Here is a 20,399-nt window from a genome sequence, read left to right as displayed (position 1 = left end):
TGGAGGTGTTAGACATCTGTCAGGGAAAATGGATAAATGCCATGAACTTTCTCTCTAGCATGTTTAAATCATTGATCAGGCATAATGCTGGTTACCTGCTCTTTGCCAGGCAGTAAGAGAGGTGTATGGCAGTTGATATAAAGTTGACTAACATGGCAGAAAGAAACAAAGCACAGACTTAGTAGTCAGACCAGAGTTGGGACAACTCGGCCATTTAATAGCTGTGAGGTCTTGAGGAAGTCACTGTTCTGTCTCACCCGTTGAATTCTGTCTTTTTTTTTTTAATCGATTTTATTTTTCCTTTCTCTCCCCAGAGCGCCCAGGTACATAGTTGTATATTTTTAGTTGTGGGTCCTGCTAGTTGTGGCACGTGAGACGCCGCCTCAACATGGCCTGACGAGCAGTGCCATGTCCATGCCCAGGATCTGAACTGGCCAAACCCTGGGCCGCTGAAGTGGAGCGCGCAAACCTGACCACTCAGCCACGGGGCTGGTCCCCATCATATTCTGTCTTTCACCAGGTTCTGCTGCTGCTTCTTCCAAGCTGTATCTTTAGAATATGCTTGTTTCTTTTCATCTCATTGTCTAACATAGTAGTCTAAGTCATTACCATCTTCCCTTGCCTGGAGTTCTGAAAGAATCTACTGACTTATTTTCTTGTTTCCATCACTCTCTCCTCTATTCTCCATTGAGCATTCAGTAATCTTTTAAAAATGTAAATTAGATCCTGTCGATCTTCTTAAAACCTCCCAAAGCTTTCCCATTGCTAAAACTTAGAACAAAACTCAAACTCCTAGTTATTACCTGGAAGAGACCTTCATACTCTGACTCCTGCCGTCTCTGAAAAGCAGGAAGTAGAGGGGGAAGGGGGCGAGGTACTATTACCTCCTAGGGAGCCTTTGGAAATGTATGAAGGTGTTTTTTTATTTCAATTATTGGGGGGCACTACTGGCATTTAGGGGGGTCTGGGCCAGGGTTGGTAAATGTCTGTCCTGTAATGTGTCATTCAGCTCAGGGCCCATTACAATCAATACCTGATTTACAATGAGTGCTTAAGAAATACTTATTATATGAAAGCACATTCTTCCTGGACCTCAGTTTTGACGTCTTTAAATTGGTAGACTGCTTACTTGGTAAGGCTGTGGTGAGATAGATAGAACATTGTGTAAAGCGCCTGGTACACAATAGCACTTGATAAATGGTAGCTGCTGCTGAGTTTTTTTGGTTAGACAGGTATAAGTGCCCACCCAACGTTTTCCCTGGGGCATTAGAATTAGAACGTGACACCTTTGCTAAGGGGGTTAGTGCACCTCTTTCCCTGCAGCCTAATCTGATAGACTCTTAAGTTTGACCTGAATCGACCTGGGGTCCAGACCCAGCTGCAGAAACTAAGGCACAGAGGAGCTCTGGTTCTCTTGCTTGACTCGGGCTCACTCAGGACTCTCACAGGCCCTGGAAAGCTGGTCTCTGAGAAATTCCCTCCTGCTGGAGACTAGGTAGGGGAGAATAGCTGAGAGGGTGGGAAGGTAGTCTCCCCGCCCTCAGCGCTTCTTCACGGAAAGGAGAAGCGCCGCTTACTCCCGCCTCCTTCCCTCCCTTCTTCCCCCGCCCCTTCTGCTTCGCCAACCCCGAAGCAGCGCCTTCGCTGCGCCCTGCGAGGGCGGGAGCGGGCGGCACTGGGAGCTGGGGCGGCTGAGCTGCCGGGAGCCTGGCCCCAGCCGCGTAGAGCGGCACGGGGGAGCCAGGGCGTTGTGTGGCCGACCAGGCAGGAGAGGTGCGGCTGTGCGACAAAAACAGTGGCCAGAGATGCCGGGGCCAGCTCGCCCCACCAGGTAATGCCAGTCTGGCCTGAGGCGCGCCCAGCTGGGCGGTCCTGGAGAGGGGGGGGTCTCCATCGGCTTCCGGGGAGTGGTGACGTGGGGTCCGGTAGATTTAGGGTCTCTTGAGAGACCCAAATGAGAGAAGGGGCTGAGGGTGGAACCCTCAGATGAGCTCACCCGGGGCTGGGCCAGCGCTGGAATCAGAGGTCTGACTAGGGAAGGGTATGAAGGGGAAGCTGGTTTTGGGGAACTGCTCTGCCTCAGGAGCCGTGCTCCTTTGCAAGCACCCTTCTGCTTGGTGGCTAGGGTGATGCTTTCCTCTGCCTTGGCTTAGCGGCTGGCCTGCTGGGACTGTGGGGGCTTTTCTCTTGGATGCAGGGGAGGAGCATTATATTATAAGTGACCTTTTAAGAAGTGGAGTAAAACTGGGAGATAGGAGACCTGGGGGGCTGGTCCTGTTCAGGCAGCCTCTGTGGGCCTCAGTTTCCTTATCTGTGCAGTGAAGGGCTTGACATTCTGTTTGTGACTCTGGCTTTCCTAGGCTGTCAAACTGCCTTTTGGAAAAGTGAGCTGATTTAAAGCCCAAGAATGGGCTGCAGAGATGTCCCCCTCAATACTGTAGGAGATGGGTGAACTTAGGAAGCAGACCTTGGTATCCTGTGTTCCACCCAGGCTTTTGGGTGGCATCTTGTAGGTCTGCTCAGGAGCCAGTGACCTCATGGGCAAGGCAGAAGTTGAGAATGCTGATTATTTTAGTGTTGAGTGTAGGTACGTTGGGTGTAGGGAGGTGGGATTGGGAAGAAGCAGGTCAAGGTATGTTAATGTTTTTTCTCCGAACTGGTCAGTTCTTTGAAACTTAAGTATAAAGCTGCTTTAAACTAGGCTGTCTTCTCTGGAGCTCCCCCCTCACTCTGCCAAGTTAATGACAGACCTTGGGGCTTTGTAATGTCTTAATCACTATAATTCTCTCCTTCTTGATTATCTGGGACCAAGAAACACATGTCAGGCCTGATACTAACCTATTTTGATTATTTTGGACCTCCTTCCTCCCCCTGGTTTTTCTATGACTCCACCTCCTTGTCTTCCTCTCCCCACTTTTCTTTCTATTTCTTACTCCTGATTATTTTTCCTGTCCTGCCCTCTACCCACCTTTTCTCCCACCCCCACTTTCTCCCTTCTTCCTGCTCTCCTCATGCTTCCCCTTTCTTATTTCTTCTTCTCCATAGCCAGTTTTTCCTTCCCTTTCTTGAGTCCTTCCCCTCTTAGTTGGGCTTTTTCTCTTTTCCTCTTAGAAATTATGTTTAAGCTTTCTCATTATAGTAGGTTGCTGGTTTGTTAGGGACCTTTGGTGTGGTGTCTGTGAGGTCCACACACTCTGTTTCCTAACTCTCTTACTTTCGGCTTTCACCTACAAATTCTATCTTTTTCAAATGCCGGTCTCTCTTCTTACTGCCTCTGTGCCTTGCTTTGGGGCTGCCAATAAGCAATCATTCTTCCTGGATTTGTCCCCCACCTCCTTCCTGGAGGGGAGTGGACAGTGCGGCAGGCAGTAGGGAGTAAGCAAGGTGGGAAGTGAGGGGCTTGAAGACTAGAGTGTGAGGAGAGCATCAGTGTCCAGTAGGGCTGGGCAGAAGCTCAGACTCTGTTTAGTGAGATGAGTGCCTGGAAGAGGAACAAAGACTCTTTGGCAGCTCTGAGGCATTGCTGATCTGGAGGAAAAAAGGTAAACCTGTGAGCCTAGGGAAGAAAAGGGGGATAGCAGGGGTGGGTGGAGGGAGAGAAGGAGGAGTCCTGGTGGAGAAAACAGTGGTCTTTTGAAGAAGAGGGTGGCTGGGGCGAGATAGGGGTTCTTTGCGGGTAGAGGTGGGTGTAGTGGGAAAGACTATCGTTTGGGAAAGAGGACCATGTATGTTAATTCTCTTTCCCTCTGAAGGCTGGCTTTTTGGACTGATTTGTTTCTACTTGCAAACTTTTCTGGAGCAGTGTCCTCGAAGTAGGAGAGTGAGAGGGGAAGCAGAGATAAGAAGACAAAGCTGCTGTTTTCCTTGCACTCACTGTCTAGACCAGAATATGGAATGTGTAGATATACAAAGAGCTTTGAACGTGGTATCCAGCCATCATCAAACATTCTCTGAACCGTCCATTCTATTTTATTTATGGTGCCTGGTGCTAGGGGATACTGAAATGGAAATTGGACTCAGTTGCTGACTTCCAGTGTAGGTCAAGGAGTATGGGTATCTGTAACCTCGTGTGATAAGTATGTGTGATATAAGAGAAGCACCAGGGGCTGTGATAACACAGAGGGAACTTTTTTTTTGAGGAAGATTGGCCTTAAGCTAACATCTGCTGCCACTGCCTTCTTTTTTACTGAGGAAGACTGGCCCTGATCTAACATCTGTGCCCATCTTCCTCTATTTTTTATGTGGGACACCTGCCACAGCATGGCTTGATAAGCCGTGCTAGGTCCACACCCAGGATCTGAACTGGCGAACCCTGGGCCACTGAAGCAGAGCATGCGAACTTAACCGGTATGCCACTGGGCCGGCCCCACACAGAGGGAACTTTTGATTTATCAAGTCAGCGGACTTAAATTCAGGTCTTCTCTAAAAGTGATATCTGTTGTCTTATACCATGTTATTTTCTGGCCCTGGGTGTACATATAGTATACAAAAAGTTTTATGTTCTCTTTTCTTCCTACCTGTGGGGCTAGACTCTAGGTACTGCTGAGATGAAGAAAGAACAGTTCCACGTGGTAGGTCTCTGTGCCATGGACAAACAAATACTTATTATCTTGGAAGGGAACCGGACTTGGTCCCTGTTAACTTCTGCTGGCTCTAGGCTACAAAGGTGACTTGGTGCTGAGCTCCCTCCATGAGTCATTTGCTTTCTTCCTCTCCTTCCCCTCCTTCCCATCCCTCCATTTTCTTTTTTTTTTTTTAAAGATTTTATTTTTTCCTTTTTCTCCCCAACGTCCCCCGGTACATAGTTGTGTATTCTTCGTTGTGGGTTCTTCTAGTTGTGGCATCCCTCCATTTTCTTAAATTCAGTTTCTGGTGGGCTGTAGAGTTCAGAGACCACACAGAGCTAGGCTAGGCATTATATTTCCATTGGCCTCTATAAAATAGGTCATTAACACTTCATAGGGTTGGTGAAGATCAAATGAAATAATGAATGTGTGAAACTGCTTTGTAAACTGTAAAGTGCTGTACAGCTGTTACTTTGGTAATGCATTTTCAGCCATCAAAAATGCTCAGATGCCACAGCTTGAAAGAAATGCCTCGGTTTGCTCCCTGATTAGTTTAAAACTGAGCCTCAATCCTTAATAGTAAAGGAAAAGGAGTGGGCTAATTGATCCCCAGGCTGAAAACTGAGGTCAAGAGGTGTAGTGATTTATGTAAGGTCAAACGAATAGAGGTGGCAAGTATAAAAGGTATTTTTAGTGACACCTTGTGATATAGCAAAAAAAAAAAGGAAGGGGGAGGAATTTAAAAGCAGACTGACCTCAGTTCATATTCTCGTTCTACCACTTACTAGCTGGTTTTTAATCTTTCTAAGCTTCATATATAAAAGGGAAGATATTTATACCTCCCTTGAAGAGTTATAAAGCTTAAAAATAATTGTATTAAAAAAGAAAAAATATATGTAGGCATTTTATAGCTATACTTATTCTTATCCTGCAAAAATCAACTTTGGAGTAACTTTATTAAGAAAGTCTTCTCTTGAGGCCTGCCCCATGGCATAGTGGTTAAGTCTGGTGCGCTCCACTTCAGCAGCCTGGGTTGGTGGGTTCGGATCCCAGGTGTGGACCTACACCACTTATCAAACCACATGGTGGCGGTGACCCACATACAAAATATAAGAAGATTGTCACAGATGTTATCTCAGGATTAGTCTTCCTCAAGCGAAAAAAAGAGGAAGATTGGCAACAGATCTTAGCTCAGAGTGAATCTTCCTCACCAAAAAAAAAAAAGTCTTCCCTGACTCCTAGGCTATTTAAAGGCCCCTCTTCTGGATTCACGCAGCACTCATGTGCTTTTTCTCACCACTCATAGTGGCACTTACCATTTTGTGCTATCACTGTGGTTTATGTATCTGCCTCTCCTGTTAGTATGTGAGCAGAGACAGGGTCTAGTAAATCTTGGTGTCTACTCTTGCTAAGCCCCATTTAGTTGCTAGGTATACATTGGTAAGCACAGCAGACTTAGTTTCTCCTCTGTGAAGCTTGCTGTTTATTGAGGGAGATGTATAATAAGTAAGCAAATATAATTAAAATTCCATATGCTGTGGAAACCACGAGTTCCATTTGTTAATGTTAAGTTTAAGATACTTAAGAGAAATTCAGGCAGTTGTCTAACAGATGGTTATTAATCTGAAAGAGAGCTTTTGGGCTAGGGATAGAAACTAGGGTGTCATCAACATATAGATGATCTGTAAAGCCATGGGAATGGATGAGATCATCAAGGGGAGAGTGTTGTATATGAGGGATGGAGGTTCCTAGCCTTAGACATTTGGAAGATAGCTAGTGAAGGAAAAGTCTGCAAAGGAGCTAGGAGTAGACAGAAAGATAGAAGGAAAGCCAGGTGAATGTGCTTCCCCAGAAGCCAAGAAAGAAGAGCATTTGAAAGAGAAGGGAGGTCAGTTATCTTGAATGCTGCTGAGAGATTGAATAAGGTGAGGACAGAATAGTGACCATTTGATTTGGCAATGTGGAGATAATTAGTAATCTTGACAAGACTACTTTTGGTGAAATGCGGTGTTAGTTGGCACACAGAAGGGGGAGGAAGTGGAGTTAGTATAAGTAGACACTTCTTCTGAGAAGCTTTGCTATAAAAGGGAACAAAGAAATAAATGGTATTTGGAGGAGGATGTGGGTGTTGAGGGAGGGGATCTGTGTGAATCTTTGAATAGGAGATGCTATAGCAGCTCCTACTATATGCACCCAGTATTCTCAGGTCAGGCCCAACATTTAGAGATCATCTTGATTTTTCCTTTTGCTCACATCATACATCCAATCTCTAGGCCATTTGGCTCTACCTTTTAGAATATATCTATCTTTGTAATACTTCGTTCTACCTACTGCTATCCATTCAAGCCACCATCACTCCTCACGTAGATTAGTGAGAGTGGTCTATTTAAAACATAGATCGGGGCCAGCCCACTGGCATAGCGATTAAGTTCGCACGTTCTGCTCTGGTGGCCCGGGGTTCGCCGGTTCAGATCCCGGGTGCGGACGCAGCACCACTCAGCAAGCCATGCTGTGGTAGGCGTCCCACATGTAAAGTAGAGGAAGATGGGCACAGATGTTAGCTCAGGGCCAGTCTTCCTCCAAAAAAAAAAAAAAAAAAAAAACCCCAACATAGATCACTGCTGAAAACTCTTTATTCTCTTCTCACTCCTGCTACAAAATCCAAATTTATTATGGCCTGTAGAGTTCTGCATAATCTAACCTCTGGCTATCGTCTCTAATCTCAGTTTCCTACCACATTTCTGCTTGTTCACTCAGCTTTTGTCTTGCTGGCATTTTTGCTATTCTTCATGCCCAAAACAGTCTCATATAGGACATTTGTACTTACTGCTCCCTCTGCTTAAAATGCTTCCAGATATTACTATGATTTGCTGTCTCATTTCATTCAGATCTTAAATGTCTCTTCCTCAGAGAAGCCTGTCCTGATCACCTGATCTAATGTACTACCCCCCATACCCTACCTATACTACTATTTAATTTTCATTATGGACTTGATGTTGTATGTTTATTTGCTTATTTCTTTGTCTGCTTCTCTTACTAGTCCATAAACTCCATGAACACAGGGACTTTGTCTTAGTCATCTAGATTAGTACTGGTACATTGTAGGTAGATGCTCAATAAATATTTATTGAATGACTGAATATATCTAACAGAGAGAGGGAGAGAGATTAATGTAGCTGAAAGAGGAGATGATTCTAGGTGAGAGGGAGTACAAGTGAAGGAGTAGAGGGAGAAGAAAGAATGGCTTTTGATGGGATACCTCCTTCATTGTAATTGGATGGTGCAGGTGTGGGGAGGCATGTAGATTTGGGGGTGGGAAGGTGGACTTCTGCATAGATTTCTGTTTTCTCATTGCAGATAAGCTCATTGGTTAAGGTGTAAGTGGGAAGCCCAACTGAATGCCCATTTGAGGCAAGGTAATCATAGGTAGTGAGGTAGTCATAATTTTCAAGTGAAAGCAGTTAACCAGGTAATGTTCTCTAGGACATTCAGTTGCTCTAGTGTAGAGACAGTTGGGAGACAGTTGAGTTCAACTATCCTAAAGCTGGGATTTTGCTAACTGAATTTTGGAAAGGGAGAGAAGGCAAGGGGATTGATTTTTTTAAAAATCAGATTTGTTTAGATTGATCAGGTTTGTTTAAAGTATACAGGTACGGTGAAAGCCTATTATAAGCCGTCTTGTTATCCTGCAAATTTTACTGAGAGTCAGTTATCCATTGCCCACAGTTAATATCTTAAGTCTTAGTTCACTGGCCCCTACTCCAGCATTAACAGCATTAACCCCAGTATTAACAGGCTCCTACTGTAATGTGACTGTTGATACCGTTGTGAACTTTCAGCACATTGTAGTGTATTTATTTAGATACTAATTTCTAATTCCCCTTTCTTTTTTTATTGTGGCAAAATACACATAAAATTTACCATCTTAACCATTTTTAAGCATATAGTTCACTGGTATTAAATACGTTCACATTATTGTGCAACCATCACCACCATCCAACCTCATAACTCTTTTCGTCTTGTAAAACTGGAACTCTATACCTATTAAACAATAACTCCCCATTCTCCCCTGCCCCTAGCCCCTGGCAACCACCGTTATATTTTTTGTCTCTGATTTTTGACTACTCTCAATCTGTGTTGTAGCATATTGCGGAATTTCCTTCTTTTTCTGAATAATATTCCATTGTATGTATATACATTTTGCTTATCCATTCATCTGTTGATGGACACTTGGGTTGCTTCCACATTTTAGCTATTGGTGGTGAATAAAGATACTTTGAACATGAATGTACAAATATCTCTTCTCTTAAGACCCTGCTTTCAATTCTTTTGGGTATGTATACCCAGAAGTGGAATTGCTGGATCACGTGGCACTTCTATTTTCAATTTTTTGAGGAACCTCTATACTGTTTTCCACAGAGCCTGTACCATCTTACGTTCCCATCAACAGTGCACAAGAGTTCCAATATCTCCACATCCTCACCAACACTTCTTGTTTTCTGTTTTTTTTTGATAGTAGCCATCCTAATGGGTGTGAGGTGGTATCTCATTGTAATTTTGATTTGCATCTCCCTGATGATTAGTGCTCTTGAGCATCTTTTCATTTGCTTATTGGCCATTTGTATATCTTCTTTGGAGATATGTCTATTTAAGTCCTTTGCCTATTTTTGAATTGAGTTGTCTGTGTTTTTATGGTGGAGTTTTCCATGGTTGATGGTTTTTGATGTTTGAGTGATTTTGATGGACTATGGTTAGGGAAAAAGAGAAGTGAAGGCAGGAGAGACCAATGGAAGTAGACTGAAGCTCAAAATGAAGTCTGGTAATTGTAGTGGACTTCTTGAGTAAGTGAGCTGCATGGATAGGAGGTTGTGTTTGGATTATATCTGATTCATTCCAGATGTTGGAATTGATGCACATTTTGATGAAAAGGTCCAGGGTGTGATCATGGGAGTATTAGCTAACTTGGACTGGAGGTCAGCAAATGAAGTGGCCAGAGTGTTGGAAGGTCTATCACTGTGGCTGTTGAAGTCACCTTGAATGATAACTGGAGGGGTACAGAAGAAGATTGATCTAGGAACTAAAGCCTTTGAGTGGGGTGACCAGGAAGTAGGTATTAGACACAAGGAAGTGTGATAATAGCCAGTGGAGGTTACTCAAAGGAATACAGGTTTTTGCAAGATAGTCATTGTTAAGCAGTCCATTTTCATGCTGTGGTGCTTAACACTTCCAAGAGAAAGCATGTGGTAGTGCGGGAAATCACAGGATATGTTCAGGCAGAGATTGACTAAAAGGTCATCCAACTAGGAGACAGCAGAATTCCAGTGTTTCTTGGGAGGTTGAACCAGATGGCCTTATTGGTTCCCTCTAGCTCTCAGATTTATGGGCCTTGGGTTTTAGTGATGATTTTCTCAGTTCAGGCCATCCATTGGGAGGTCTAGAGGTTTGAAGCGTAAGTTTGATTTCCCCTTCACTCTTGGGAATAGCTCAAGTGGGGCTGCAGGTCAGGAATTTCCCAAGATGGTAGGGAGAGGATTATATAAGACCTTTGGTACTGGTTTCTGCACGTAACTCTAGTAACTATCTGCAGAGGTGGTAGGAGTGAGGAAGACGTGTAGGTGTGATTAGTAGGGGAAGAAGAGGGTGAAGGTACAGGGCCAGCCTAAGTGAACTTAAGTCCCTGGCTCCACATCTCTCTGCCTTTTCCATTTTGCTTTGTTGCCTCTTATGCCTCTCCAATTGCAGGAAGCTTCTCTGGCATAGCCTCTGTCCATTCTGTCTCAAATTATATTTAGTGTAGAAAGACTGTTTTAAGAGAATCAAAGTAATCAGAGGGTAGTCGTGCCCTTCTCACTATTTCATTGAGTGATCTTAGGTAAATTGCATCCCCCTATGGGTTTCAGGTTCCCAACTATAAAATAAAGTTTTGGAACGGGACGATTTTTCAAGATCCTTTCAACTCCTGTTTTTTTTCCCTCTAAACCAGTCTGCCTTAGTCAGTGAACCTTTGCTAATTATCTAGTGTGTGCCAGGTCTGTGCTGGGTGGGACTCGGGGACATAGAGATTAATCAGACTCAGTTTTGTCCCTTGAGTTGTTCATGGTCTGGTGAGGTTGACATGATGAAATATGGAAACTGCTGCATAGAAGTATGTATACAATGCTGTTAAATTTGGGGGAAAGGTAAAAGTAGGGGGGCTTCTGTTAAGTTTCCATAGAAGAAGTGAGTCAAACTGGGTCTTGAAGAATGAGTAGGAGTTTGCTTGGCAGACAAGTTGGGACGTTTTAGGCAGAGAGAACAGCGTGGGCAAAGGCAGGGGCATGAAAGCATATTGAGTTGGAATTAACAAGTTTAGAGAAAGTAGAGATGAAGCTGGAAAGATGAGTGGAGGATGGAAACAAATATTTATTGGACATATATTTTGTGCCAGGCAGCATGCTAGGTGCTTTTATATATGCTTTTTAAATCTTAGAACTCTATAGAGTAGTCTTATTTGTATTTTAAATAAGAGGAAACCAAGGATCAGAAATTAAAGTAGCTTTCCTAACAGCCCAGAAACAGCCTCCAGTTGTCCTCTCTGCTACCTCAGTAGTTGCTTTCTTGTTGCTAGACCAGAGCAAGTGGCTGGAGGCTGCATAGCAGGAGTGTCTGTGACGTGTGAGAAGGACCTCTCTCAGCAAATTCAAGACTGCAGAGTTCCAGGCCCCTGCCAAAGAAAACCTCCTGGCACAATTTAATTAAAGATCAGATTCTCGTAACCAGGTGTCAAGGGCATGCGGTACTCTCCAGTCCTGGGTGGAGTGTTGGTCAGGCTGCTCTCAGCTGCTCTGAGTTGTTGGAACTAAGAAATGGGATTATTATATAGAATAGGTTTTATTTCTTCTTCTACCTTGCATTTTAAATAGTGACCTGAGGGGTTATTAGAGGTTGTCTAGTCCATTTCTTTGTCTCTAAAGTGAACAGTGAGATGTGTGGTAGTGGAAAGAGAGGTGGTTCTACATTCACACAGACTTCCTTTCAGGTCTCTGCCTCTGCTGCCCAGTAGCTATGTGCCCTTGGGTGACTGACAACATCTCTGAGATTGTGCTTCTTCTGAATTGCTCACTCTTTTATCCCCAGCACCTAGCACAGCCTGGCAAACGGTAGATGATATAAATACTTGCATGAATTGAATGAGAAAATTGATACCAACCAAATAGATTTCCAAGTTTTCTGGAAACTCCAAACTGTGAACCAATATTAGTGGTTATTAAAATATCAGCTCCAAATGATGGCAAAATCCTATTTGTAAAGATGGTTTGTCCAGGAGGTTCTCTGGGGAAGCTGTTTTTTTTTAAAGAGTTTTAGCAACTCTGTTAGGCAGTTTAGAGGACTCTCCTAATCTCCAAGTCCCTCTGTGTGAGCTCAAGGCAGCACAGAATCCTCAGTGCAGACGGATAGCAGCTGGTCCCCTCCTCCAGGCAGCACCTCTGTTCTCATTGTCATCTTTCTGCAGCCTTTTTAAATCAACAGTGTTGTCTTTTAGTTTTAACATGAAACATTCATTGTGCAGATCTAGAGCTGCTTAGGAGAGACCATTTTCCGACTAGTGCTGTATGTGTTACAGGACATGAAAGGCCCTCTGGTGATCACTGTGTCCTACTTTTTCATCTTCACGTTGCATTCCATCACACTGGACTCTCACACTTATGTTATTCCTGTGGTTTGGGTTGCATTTGCCATCATTGTTTTCCATCGAAATCATTTATTTATTGTCTGTTGTTTTGGTCCAGGTACTATACCAATACCTGTGCCTATCCTAGACCAATTAAATCAGAGCTCAAGCATTGGTATTTTCCCACCAACTTTTTCTTAGGTAAGTTTTCAAATGTACAGCGAAGTTGAAAGAATTTTATAGTGAATACCTGTGTAACTACCATCTAGATTCTTCTACCATTGACATTTTCATATACTTGCTTTATCATATCCATTATATATTATATATTGACATGTATGTTATATCACATCCCTATGTTCATCCATTAATCTATCTTATTTTTTTAAGTGCATTTCAAAGTAAATTGCAGGTATTAGTACACTTCCCCCTAAGTACTTCAGCTGGTGTTTTAAAAAGCTCATAGTGGATTCTAATATTCTAGAGTTAAAAACCACTAATCTGACCTATTTATTCTTTAAGCCCCTCCTCTTTTTTTCAAATATATTTTCTCAATTTATCACTTTCTTTTAATCTTTTTTTTATCGAGTTCATGATAGTTTACATCATTGCGAATTTCACTTGTACATTATTTCTTGTCTGTCACCATGTAAGTGCTCTCCTTAACCCCCTGTGTTTACGCCCCAGCCTCCTTCCCTGGTAACTACTGAACTGTTCTTTTGATCCATGTGCTTTTTTATCTTCCACATATGAGTGAAATCATATGGTGTTTGTCTTTCTCAGTCTCACTTATTTCGCTTAACATTATACCCTCCAGGTCCATTTATGTTGTTGCAAATAGGATGATTTTGTCTTTTTTTATGGCTGAGTAGTATTCCATTGTGTATATATACACACCACATCTTCTTTATCCAATCATCGGTCGATGGGCAGTTGGGTTGCTTCCATGTCTTGGTTATTGTGAATAGTGCTGCAATGAACGTAGGGGTACATAGGCCACTTTGGATTGTCGATTTCAAGTTGTTTGGGTAGATACCCAGTAGTGGGACAGCTGGGTCATATGATATTTCTATTTTTAGTTTTTCAGGAGTCTCCATACTGCTTTCCATAGTGTAAGCTCCTACTCTTAATCCCACCTCTTTTATGAAGCCTCACTGGTCACCTCAATTCAATATAGTCTTTCCTTTCCATGTCTTCGACAGCACTATTCACAATTGGCCTGGCATTGTGATTGTGGTTTTCTAGGTCCTGTCTATCTTGCTTACTAGACTCTGAGAACCTTCAGAGTCGGGAGCATATCTTATTTATTTATTTATCTCTATATCTTTTTTCTAGCATAGCACCTTACATGTTAGTAGCCAGTAAAAATTTATTGATTTGAATTGCACTTGAATGAAGAACCTGTAACTACAGCAAAAGGTGAACATAACTTTCACATAGCTGATTTGAAGACCAAGAGTTTATTTATCTTCTCTGGTGCTTAGCTCATAGCAGATGTTTAGTAAATATTAATCAAGTTCAGCCCAAACATGTTTGTATATTTTTATATTTGCCATTGGCTAGATTTGACTGACCTAAATGTAAATGAGAAGCAGCAGAATTCAGGTCAGAAAAGGTACGAAGGAGCTAGAATTACCTCAGGTATAGGTGGAAAATTCTTAGAGAATCTGAAGAGATGGGTTCTAAGCCCCACCTTTAAATTGCTTTGTGATCCTGGGTAATTTTCTTCTGCTTTTTGGACCTCAGTATTCCTACTGTTATATGAGGGGGTCGGATTAGATGACCTCTAAGGTTGATTCTGGCTTTGATGTTATGTGTATCTTAAAATCTTTGATTATCTTGGCTCTATTTTATACTAGTAGCTGTGGAATCCAGATGTGATAAGGTTGAAAGAGGTAGTTTTTGGTGAGCACACTCCTTCCCTTAATCACTGTCCAGTTTCATTCATTATGTAAAGTACCTTACACTTAGTGGCGACTTGGAAAGTGTTTTCTTTCCCCTCTTTCTACTCTAGCGTTGTATCTTTATGCTTTTTACAGCATGCTTTATGCTTTTTATAGCAAAAGAGATGCAAACCGCTTCCCTTTCTTGGTTGGGTCTCGACCAGTATTTGTTGTGCAACTGAGTAGTGGGAAACATCATATTGCAGCTCATCGGTGAAGGGACTTCTAGAAGGCCATAGCTAGTAAATAGCAGAGCCAGAATTTAAACTCAGGTTTTCTAATTTTAACTCCAGTCATCTTTTCACTATATCACCCTACCACTGGCTCTTTTGAAACCTCAGTGACCCTGCATTTATTATAGAGCCATTTAGTTGATTCATAATCAAGTATAATTAGTTGCTCATAAATTATTAGGCTCCCTGAGCCTCTTGGAGCATTGGTAAAATGTGGTCAGTCTGTCTTCCTCTCTGTTACATCAGTTTGTTGTCTAGGACGGATAGAGAGGTACCATCTGAACTATCATTCTAAATGTTGGCTTTGGGCCTAGCTTTATGTCACAGCACATCAGAAGGCATTGGTTTGTCATCATCCCAAATCTTTGGCCTGCGGAGACTGTTAGATTTAAGATGTCTTTAGTCTTCTTATTTAAGAGTTGAGTGTGTCTCTTCTTTCCCTTTCAGGATTGATGTTTTAGATTTGTTTTCCTGTAAACAAAGTTTAAGATAGTGTAGGTTTTAAAATGTGCTGAGTATAGATGGATAAAATTACCAGTGAGGGGATCTATGAAGTGTAGAGAGAGTAAAGACATGGAGAAACCATAGAAAGGACTGGTTGGAGGGCTGCAGGGAAATTGGAAAGTAGTATAGAAACATTAAGTCCAAGTAAGTTCAGAGGGAAGGATCAAGAAGGCATAAAGTTGTGTCTGTGTGTGTAGTTGAAGGTACTGGCGGTGTTTAGCATTGAGAAAATAGATTTGGGAGGGTCTTGAAAGATGATTTAAAGTATCTAAAGTTCTGTCTGGGGAAGAGGCAATAGACTTTTCTGAATAGCCATAGGAGATAGGATTTAGGACCGAAAAATGGAAGTAGTTTTTGTTTGTTTATTCATTTATTTGTTCACTTGTTTTTTTATTTGTTCATTCATTCAACACATCGATTTTATTGATTACCTGTTCTGTGCCAGGCATGGTGTTGTGAAATAAGTAGAACTGAACTTTGTTCTTGAGGAGTTCATAGTCTAAGTCTGGTAGGGGAGGGGAGTGTACAGGGAGACAGATGTGCAAACAAGTATCGCAATGCCGTGTGAGATAGATAGAACTTAATATAAGTGAGAACTCTAAATGAGGTGACCAAGGATAGAGTAGGCTGACTTTTGAGACTGTAGCTTTCCTGTCACTGGAGGTTTTCAAGCATAGGCTGAATAATCTGGGCTGGAATGTGGTACAGAGGATTTTAAACATTGTATTGTAACAACAGATTTTAAGTTTTAAGTAATTTGGAATCTTTTTAAAAGTGGAGATCTACTCCTGAGAATTCTCCAAGCATCGTGAAAGAACTAAGAAATGCCTGTGTTGGAAAGGTTGATGAAGCCTTTATGGCACAATCCTGGGTTGTAGTCCTGAAAGAGAGTTACGTTCAATGAAGCTGTTGGCTGAAGGACCTAAGAGGCGAGGAAGGGCCTGTTTAGGGTATCAGGTGGCTGCAGGGAGTATAATTTTGGAACTGGCAGTCCGGAGTGGGAAGGTAACACTTGAGAACTGAGCCAGTAGAAATTCTTTTTGGGGGAGCTGAGGGACTTGCGTTGGGGCTGGGAGGGAAAGCAAAGGCAAGTCTACAAAGGGAAACTGGAAGAAATGGACAAACTCACACCACCCAGAGAGTTGATCTAGATTAACAAGATAGTCCTTGCTTACTTGATTTCTTTTCTTCACAAAGAAAAGTAAGGAGCAGTTGGTTTGCCAGAGGTATGTCAGGATGAATTATACAGAGAGGTGAAGTTTGAATATTAGTCAGAGGAGGGACAAATCATTGACAAGAAGCACTAAGGGGTCAAGAGGAGAGTAAGAGACTACTTGGCAAATTGCAGAGAACAGACATTTCTGAGGTGTAGTTTGAATGTAGGCTGTGTCCAGGAGTGGTGGCTTAGTTTGTAAGGCAGGCTGATGTTAGATTGTGAAGGGCCTTAAAATTTCATCTGTACTAAACTCCTTAAAGGCAAGGTATATATCCCTGTGCAAAGTTTTGATTAATTAAAATATTTGATTGAATCCACTCTGAGTCAGCTACTATACTAGGTACTTTTGGATTGGAAAGGTGAGAAAATCGGGCCCAAACTTGGGGAAACATTCTACCTTCTGGTGAAGATAATTATAACATAGTGAAAATAAATGTGACGACCTTGAAGTAAACCCATTGCCTTGGGAGTCTAGAGGAGGGGGCACCTAACTTCTTGGAGGTGAGAACATTTCCAAAGGGCTTCATGGCATGTCTAGAAAGGACTGAGGGAAAAGATAGATGTAGGGGATCATTTAGTTCTGCATTTATTAGAAAATACTAAAAAGACTCCTATGCATTTTGTTCATAGCATTTAAGTAATTGATATCTAAAGCAGCGGTACTCAGGGGCCAGCCCAGTGGCATAGTGGTTAAGTTCCCACGCTCCACTTCGGTGGCCTGGGATTCATTGGTTCGGATTCTGGGCACAGACCTATGCACTGCTTATCAAGCCATGTTGTGGCAGGTGTTTCACATATAAAGTAGAGGAAGATGGGCACGGATGTTAGCTCAGGGCTAATCTTCCTCAAAAAAAAAATAAAAAATAAAGCAGTGGTATTCAAATCTGGCTGGCATTAGGATCATAATTTTTAAAATTACAGAATTTTGGCCTTAACCTAGCCATGCTAAATCAAAACTTATGAGGGTCAAACCAAGGCATCTATATTTCTAAAAAGCTTTTGATGATTATTATGCAGGTTTTTGTCTTTTTTAATCAGAAACTTTAGTCTCTAAAGCACTGTTGTGTTTGACTCCAAGGAGCTTACATTCTAAATAGTCATGGTTAAAGATATAATTTCTATTGTAACATGGAAGAATAATGAGAAACTTTATTAACTCAAGATACATTCATGTCTATCCACTCTCAAGGACCCTTATTTAAAGTAATAATATCTATCTTCATTAAAATTATTGGTACCATGTGACAGGGATTTTTTCTCTTTCTTTTAGATTTTATTCCTTCTGTTTCTTGGAAGCATTGGAGATAGCCAGTAAATTCAACACCATACAGGACAGGGTAGTTACTGCATTGATTATCATATATTTAGAACAAGGTCAAATTTTAGAGGAAGGAGATACTGGAGAGATGATGTAGGCCAGGGGTCAGCAAACTTTTCCTATAAAGGAGCAGATATTAAATATTTTAGGTTTATGGGCATACAGTTTCTATCGCAACTACTCAACTCTGCCATTGGAATGTGAAATAAGCCATAGACAGTACGTAAATGAATGGGTGTGGCCGTGTTCCAATAAAACTGTTTACAAAACTGTCAGCTTTACTGACCCTTGATCTAGTGATACAGTCTGTTCCAGATAGGGAATGTGAGTTACCTAAGGTTATAAAATTAGAGATTGTCAGAGAACTCACCATGGGGAATGCTCTTGGCAGTTTTATTTAATCTTCATGTGAACAAACAAATGGAACCCAATAAATGGAACGCAATGTGAATGAATAAATTCAGTCCAAATTAAGGAATTTCTCTAAAGCTAGTAAGTGGTGTTGGGATTTGTACTTAGTTTAGCTGGGCCAGATTTCTGTCTTTTAAACTACATCATGGTGGTTTTCTGTGCTCTCCAATGCCTTCTATAGGGAAATGCAGAGAAAAGTAAGAACTTTTTGAATTTTCGGCAGTGCTTGGCACAGACTAGGTATCACATCTTTGAGAATTGTTGACTGAATAAGATGGCAGTAATCATGGTACGCAGTGGAAGGACTTGAGCTGGGTGCTGGAGGAAGGGTTGTATATTTGGATTCTTTTAAATTTTTCAACATGTATTTCCTTTTGCTCAAAAACAGTAAAAGAGGTTTGTTCTTCTTTCTGATTTCAGTAGCTGCTGGTGGTGGTGACAATGTCAAATAACGGCTTAGACATTCAAGACAAACCTCCAGCCCCTCCGATGAGAAACACCAGCACTATGATTGGAGCCGGCAGCAAAGATGCTGGAACCCTAAACCACGGTTCCAAACCTCTGCCTCCAAACCCAGAGGAGAAGAAAAAGAAGGACCGATTTTACCGATCCATCTTAGCTGGAGATAAAAGTACAGTATTTCATTTCTTTCTCATCATTTGTATACTTAAAAAAATGTGTTTTTTGTAACCTGGGTAAAAGATTTGTCCTTTCCTTGACTTAATTTTCCTTTAATACTTTTTTCCCCACCATTAAATACTTCGCTTGTCTTTCTTTCCTAAAGTGGCTGGAGTCAAATGGAAAATAGACCCATTTTATACTCTGTTAACCTTATCTGAGCCAAATTCTAAGAAAGTAATTATGCTCTTGCCAGATTATGGACAATCTGAAGTTATGTATTTAATTACTTTTTAAGTTTTTAAATTGTTTATGAACTCACAAAATATATAAGAAATAGGAAATGTCTTCATTTGGAAATGTGTTTTTTTCCAAACTAGTTTCATTTGGAATGTTTTCCTTCCAGATTCTTGTTTGCCTCTTTATTCATATGTCCCGATCTCACCCCCAGATTTGGGGATTAAATATTAGTAAGAAGGACAAGTAATAGCTGAGAAAAGGAAGCTGAGAAAGAGAAGCAGGGCTCAGCATGAGTTTGCTAAGAATAAGTCATACTAGGCAGGCTCATTTCCTTTTTATTGAGAAAACTTCTAGAAGAATAGTGAGGATTTTAACAGTGTATCTGATAAAGTCACTGAGATCCTCTGGACAAGAGAGTGAAATAGAGGTTTGGATATTATCACATGGATAGATGACTTCGGTTTGACCCCCTCCCCCCAAGTATTTATTTACATGGTTGTTGATATGAGGTAAAGTTCTTAGTCACGCTTGCGGGGCCTTGTTCTTGTGGCATGCTGAAGAAATTGGCTTCTGTTTGTACATAGTTATCATGAGCTTCTGATTTAGACCTGGTTCAAATCCTGGATCCATCACTTACCAGCTCTCTCACCTTAGGTATGTCAGTTAACTCCTTTGGATTTTAGTTCCCTATCTCTAGAAAAGGTTGGGATTTTCCTGTCTCTAAAATTGGGATATCTCACAAGATTGATGTGTGAAGATTACATGCAAAGTTCCTAATATGGTAGTCAAATGTTAGGTCCTTTTCCCTTTACTCCTTTGTTGAAGCTGGGAGATGTAGCTAGTAGACTACACGATAAAATCAGAATTGGGATTCTGAAACAGGAGACCAAATATATCAAGCACAGTGGTGAACTGCAGAAAATATCTTAAGTTGCGGAAATATATAACTGTGTAACTATAGATCAGGGGAGATGGTAGATAATAGTATCTTTAACCAAATAGGGAACACAGGAAGAGAAACAAGTCAGGAGGATTGGAGGCTGCAGAGCAGGGAAGATGATGACTTTAAACACACTGCATTTGAGGTAAAAAGATAATTTTAGGCACTGCATTTGAGATGTCTTGACATAGAGATGTCTAATAGGCAGTGATCTTATATATAGGAAATGACCATTGAATAATTGAAATGAGAACCATTGAAACCTTTCATTGAGTACTTTGGGCTTGTATCTTTGTGTGTGTTTGCCCTTTCCTCTACTTCACCTGGAGTATGAGCTCTTTTGGGGTCTAGATAGAAGAGATATGGGTAAGTTGCTTAACTTGGGTTTTCTGGTTAATTCATTTATATAGTAGCTGTCAACTTCCTAGGTACAGGGGCTATGATCTTGATGGTGTTACCATGCCCTGGAACCTTCTCCCACATATGTAGCCACTTTGTTTATCCCTTAATTAAAGTGTGTGCTTATTTTTAATATAGTGCTTTATCAACTATTATTCTTGATCTCTATAAATAAGTAGGCCTTTAGCCCAAGTTTCTATATATAGTAAAGAGGACTTTTAAAATTAAAAATTGAAAAGTTTGGAATTGTTCTTGCTGACACACTAGGAAGATAATAAGATTCCTGCCCAATAGGTGTCATCAAAATTAAAAACTTGTGTGCCTCAAAGGACACCATCAAGAAAGTAAAAAGATAAGCCAC

At 41.5% G+C, this 20,399-nt stretch overlaps 1 protein-coding gene across 4 annotated transcripts in view; it reads left to right on the top strand.

Annotated features, from left to right (window-relative positions):
* The window catches only part of PAK1 (p21 (RAC1) activated kinase 1), a 133,363-nt gene that overhangs the window by 57,007 nt on the left and 55,957 nt on the right, over positions 1–20,399 (top strand). Inside the window, exons 1-2 of one of the 4 annotated variants that reach the window (XM_046685762.1) lie at positions 1,672–1,831; positions 18,265–18,472. In XM_046685762.1, coding sequence (XP_046541718.1) covers positions 18,283–18,472 — 190 coding nt within the window. In that variant the 5' untranslated portion in view covers positions 1,672–1,831; positions 18,265–18,282. Of the gene's footprint in view, positions 1–1,671; positions 1,832–18,261; positions 18,473–20,399 lie in introns of those variants that run through there. The other 3 variants (XM_046685759.1, XM_046685760.1, XM_046685763.1) reach the window with 3 other exon arrangements.

The sequence above is a fragment of the Equus quagga genome, chromosome 14, assembly GCF_021613505.1.
Source record: "Equus quagga isolate Etosha38 chromosome 14, UCLA_HA_Equagga_1.0, whole genome shotgun sequence".
Classification (NCBI taxonomy): Eukaryota; Metazoa; Chordata; class Mammalia; order Perissodactyla; family Equidae; genus Equus; species Equus quagga.
The sequence above is the reverse complement of the archived record's forward strand: the minus strand, read 5'-3'. Positions and strand labels throughout refer to the sequence as shown.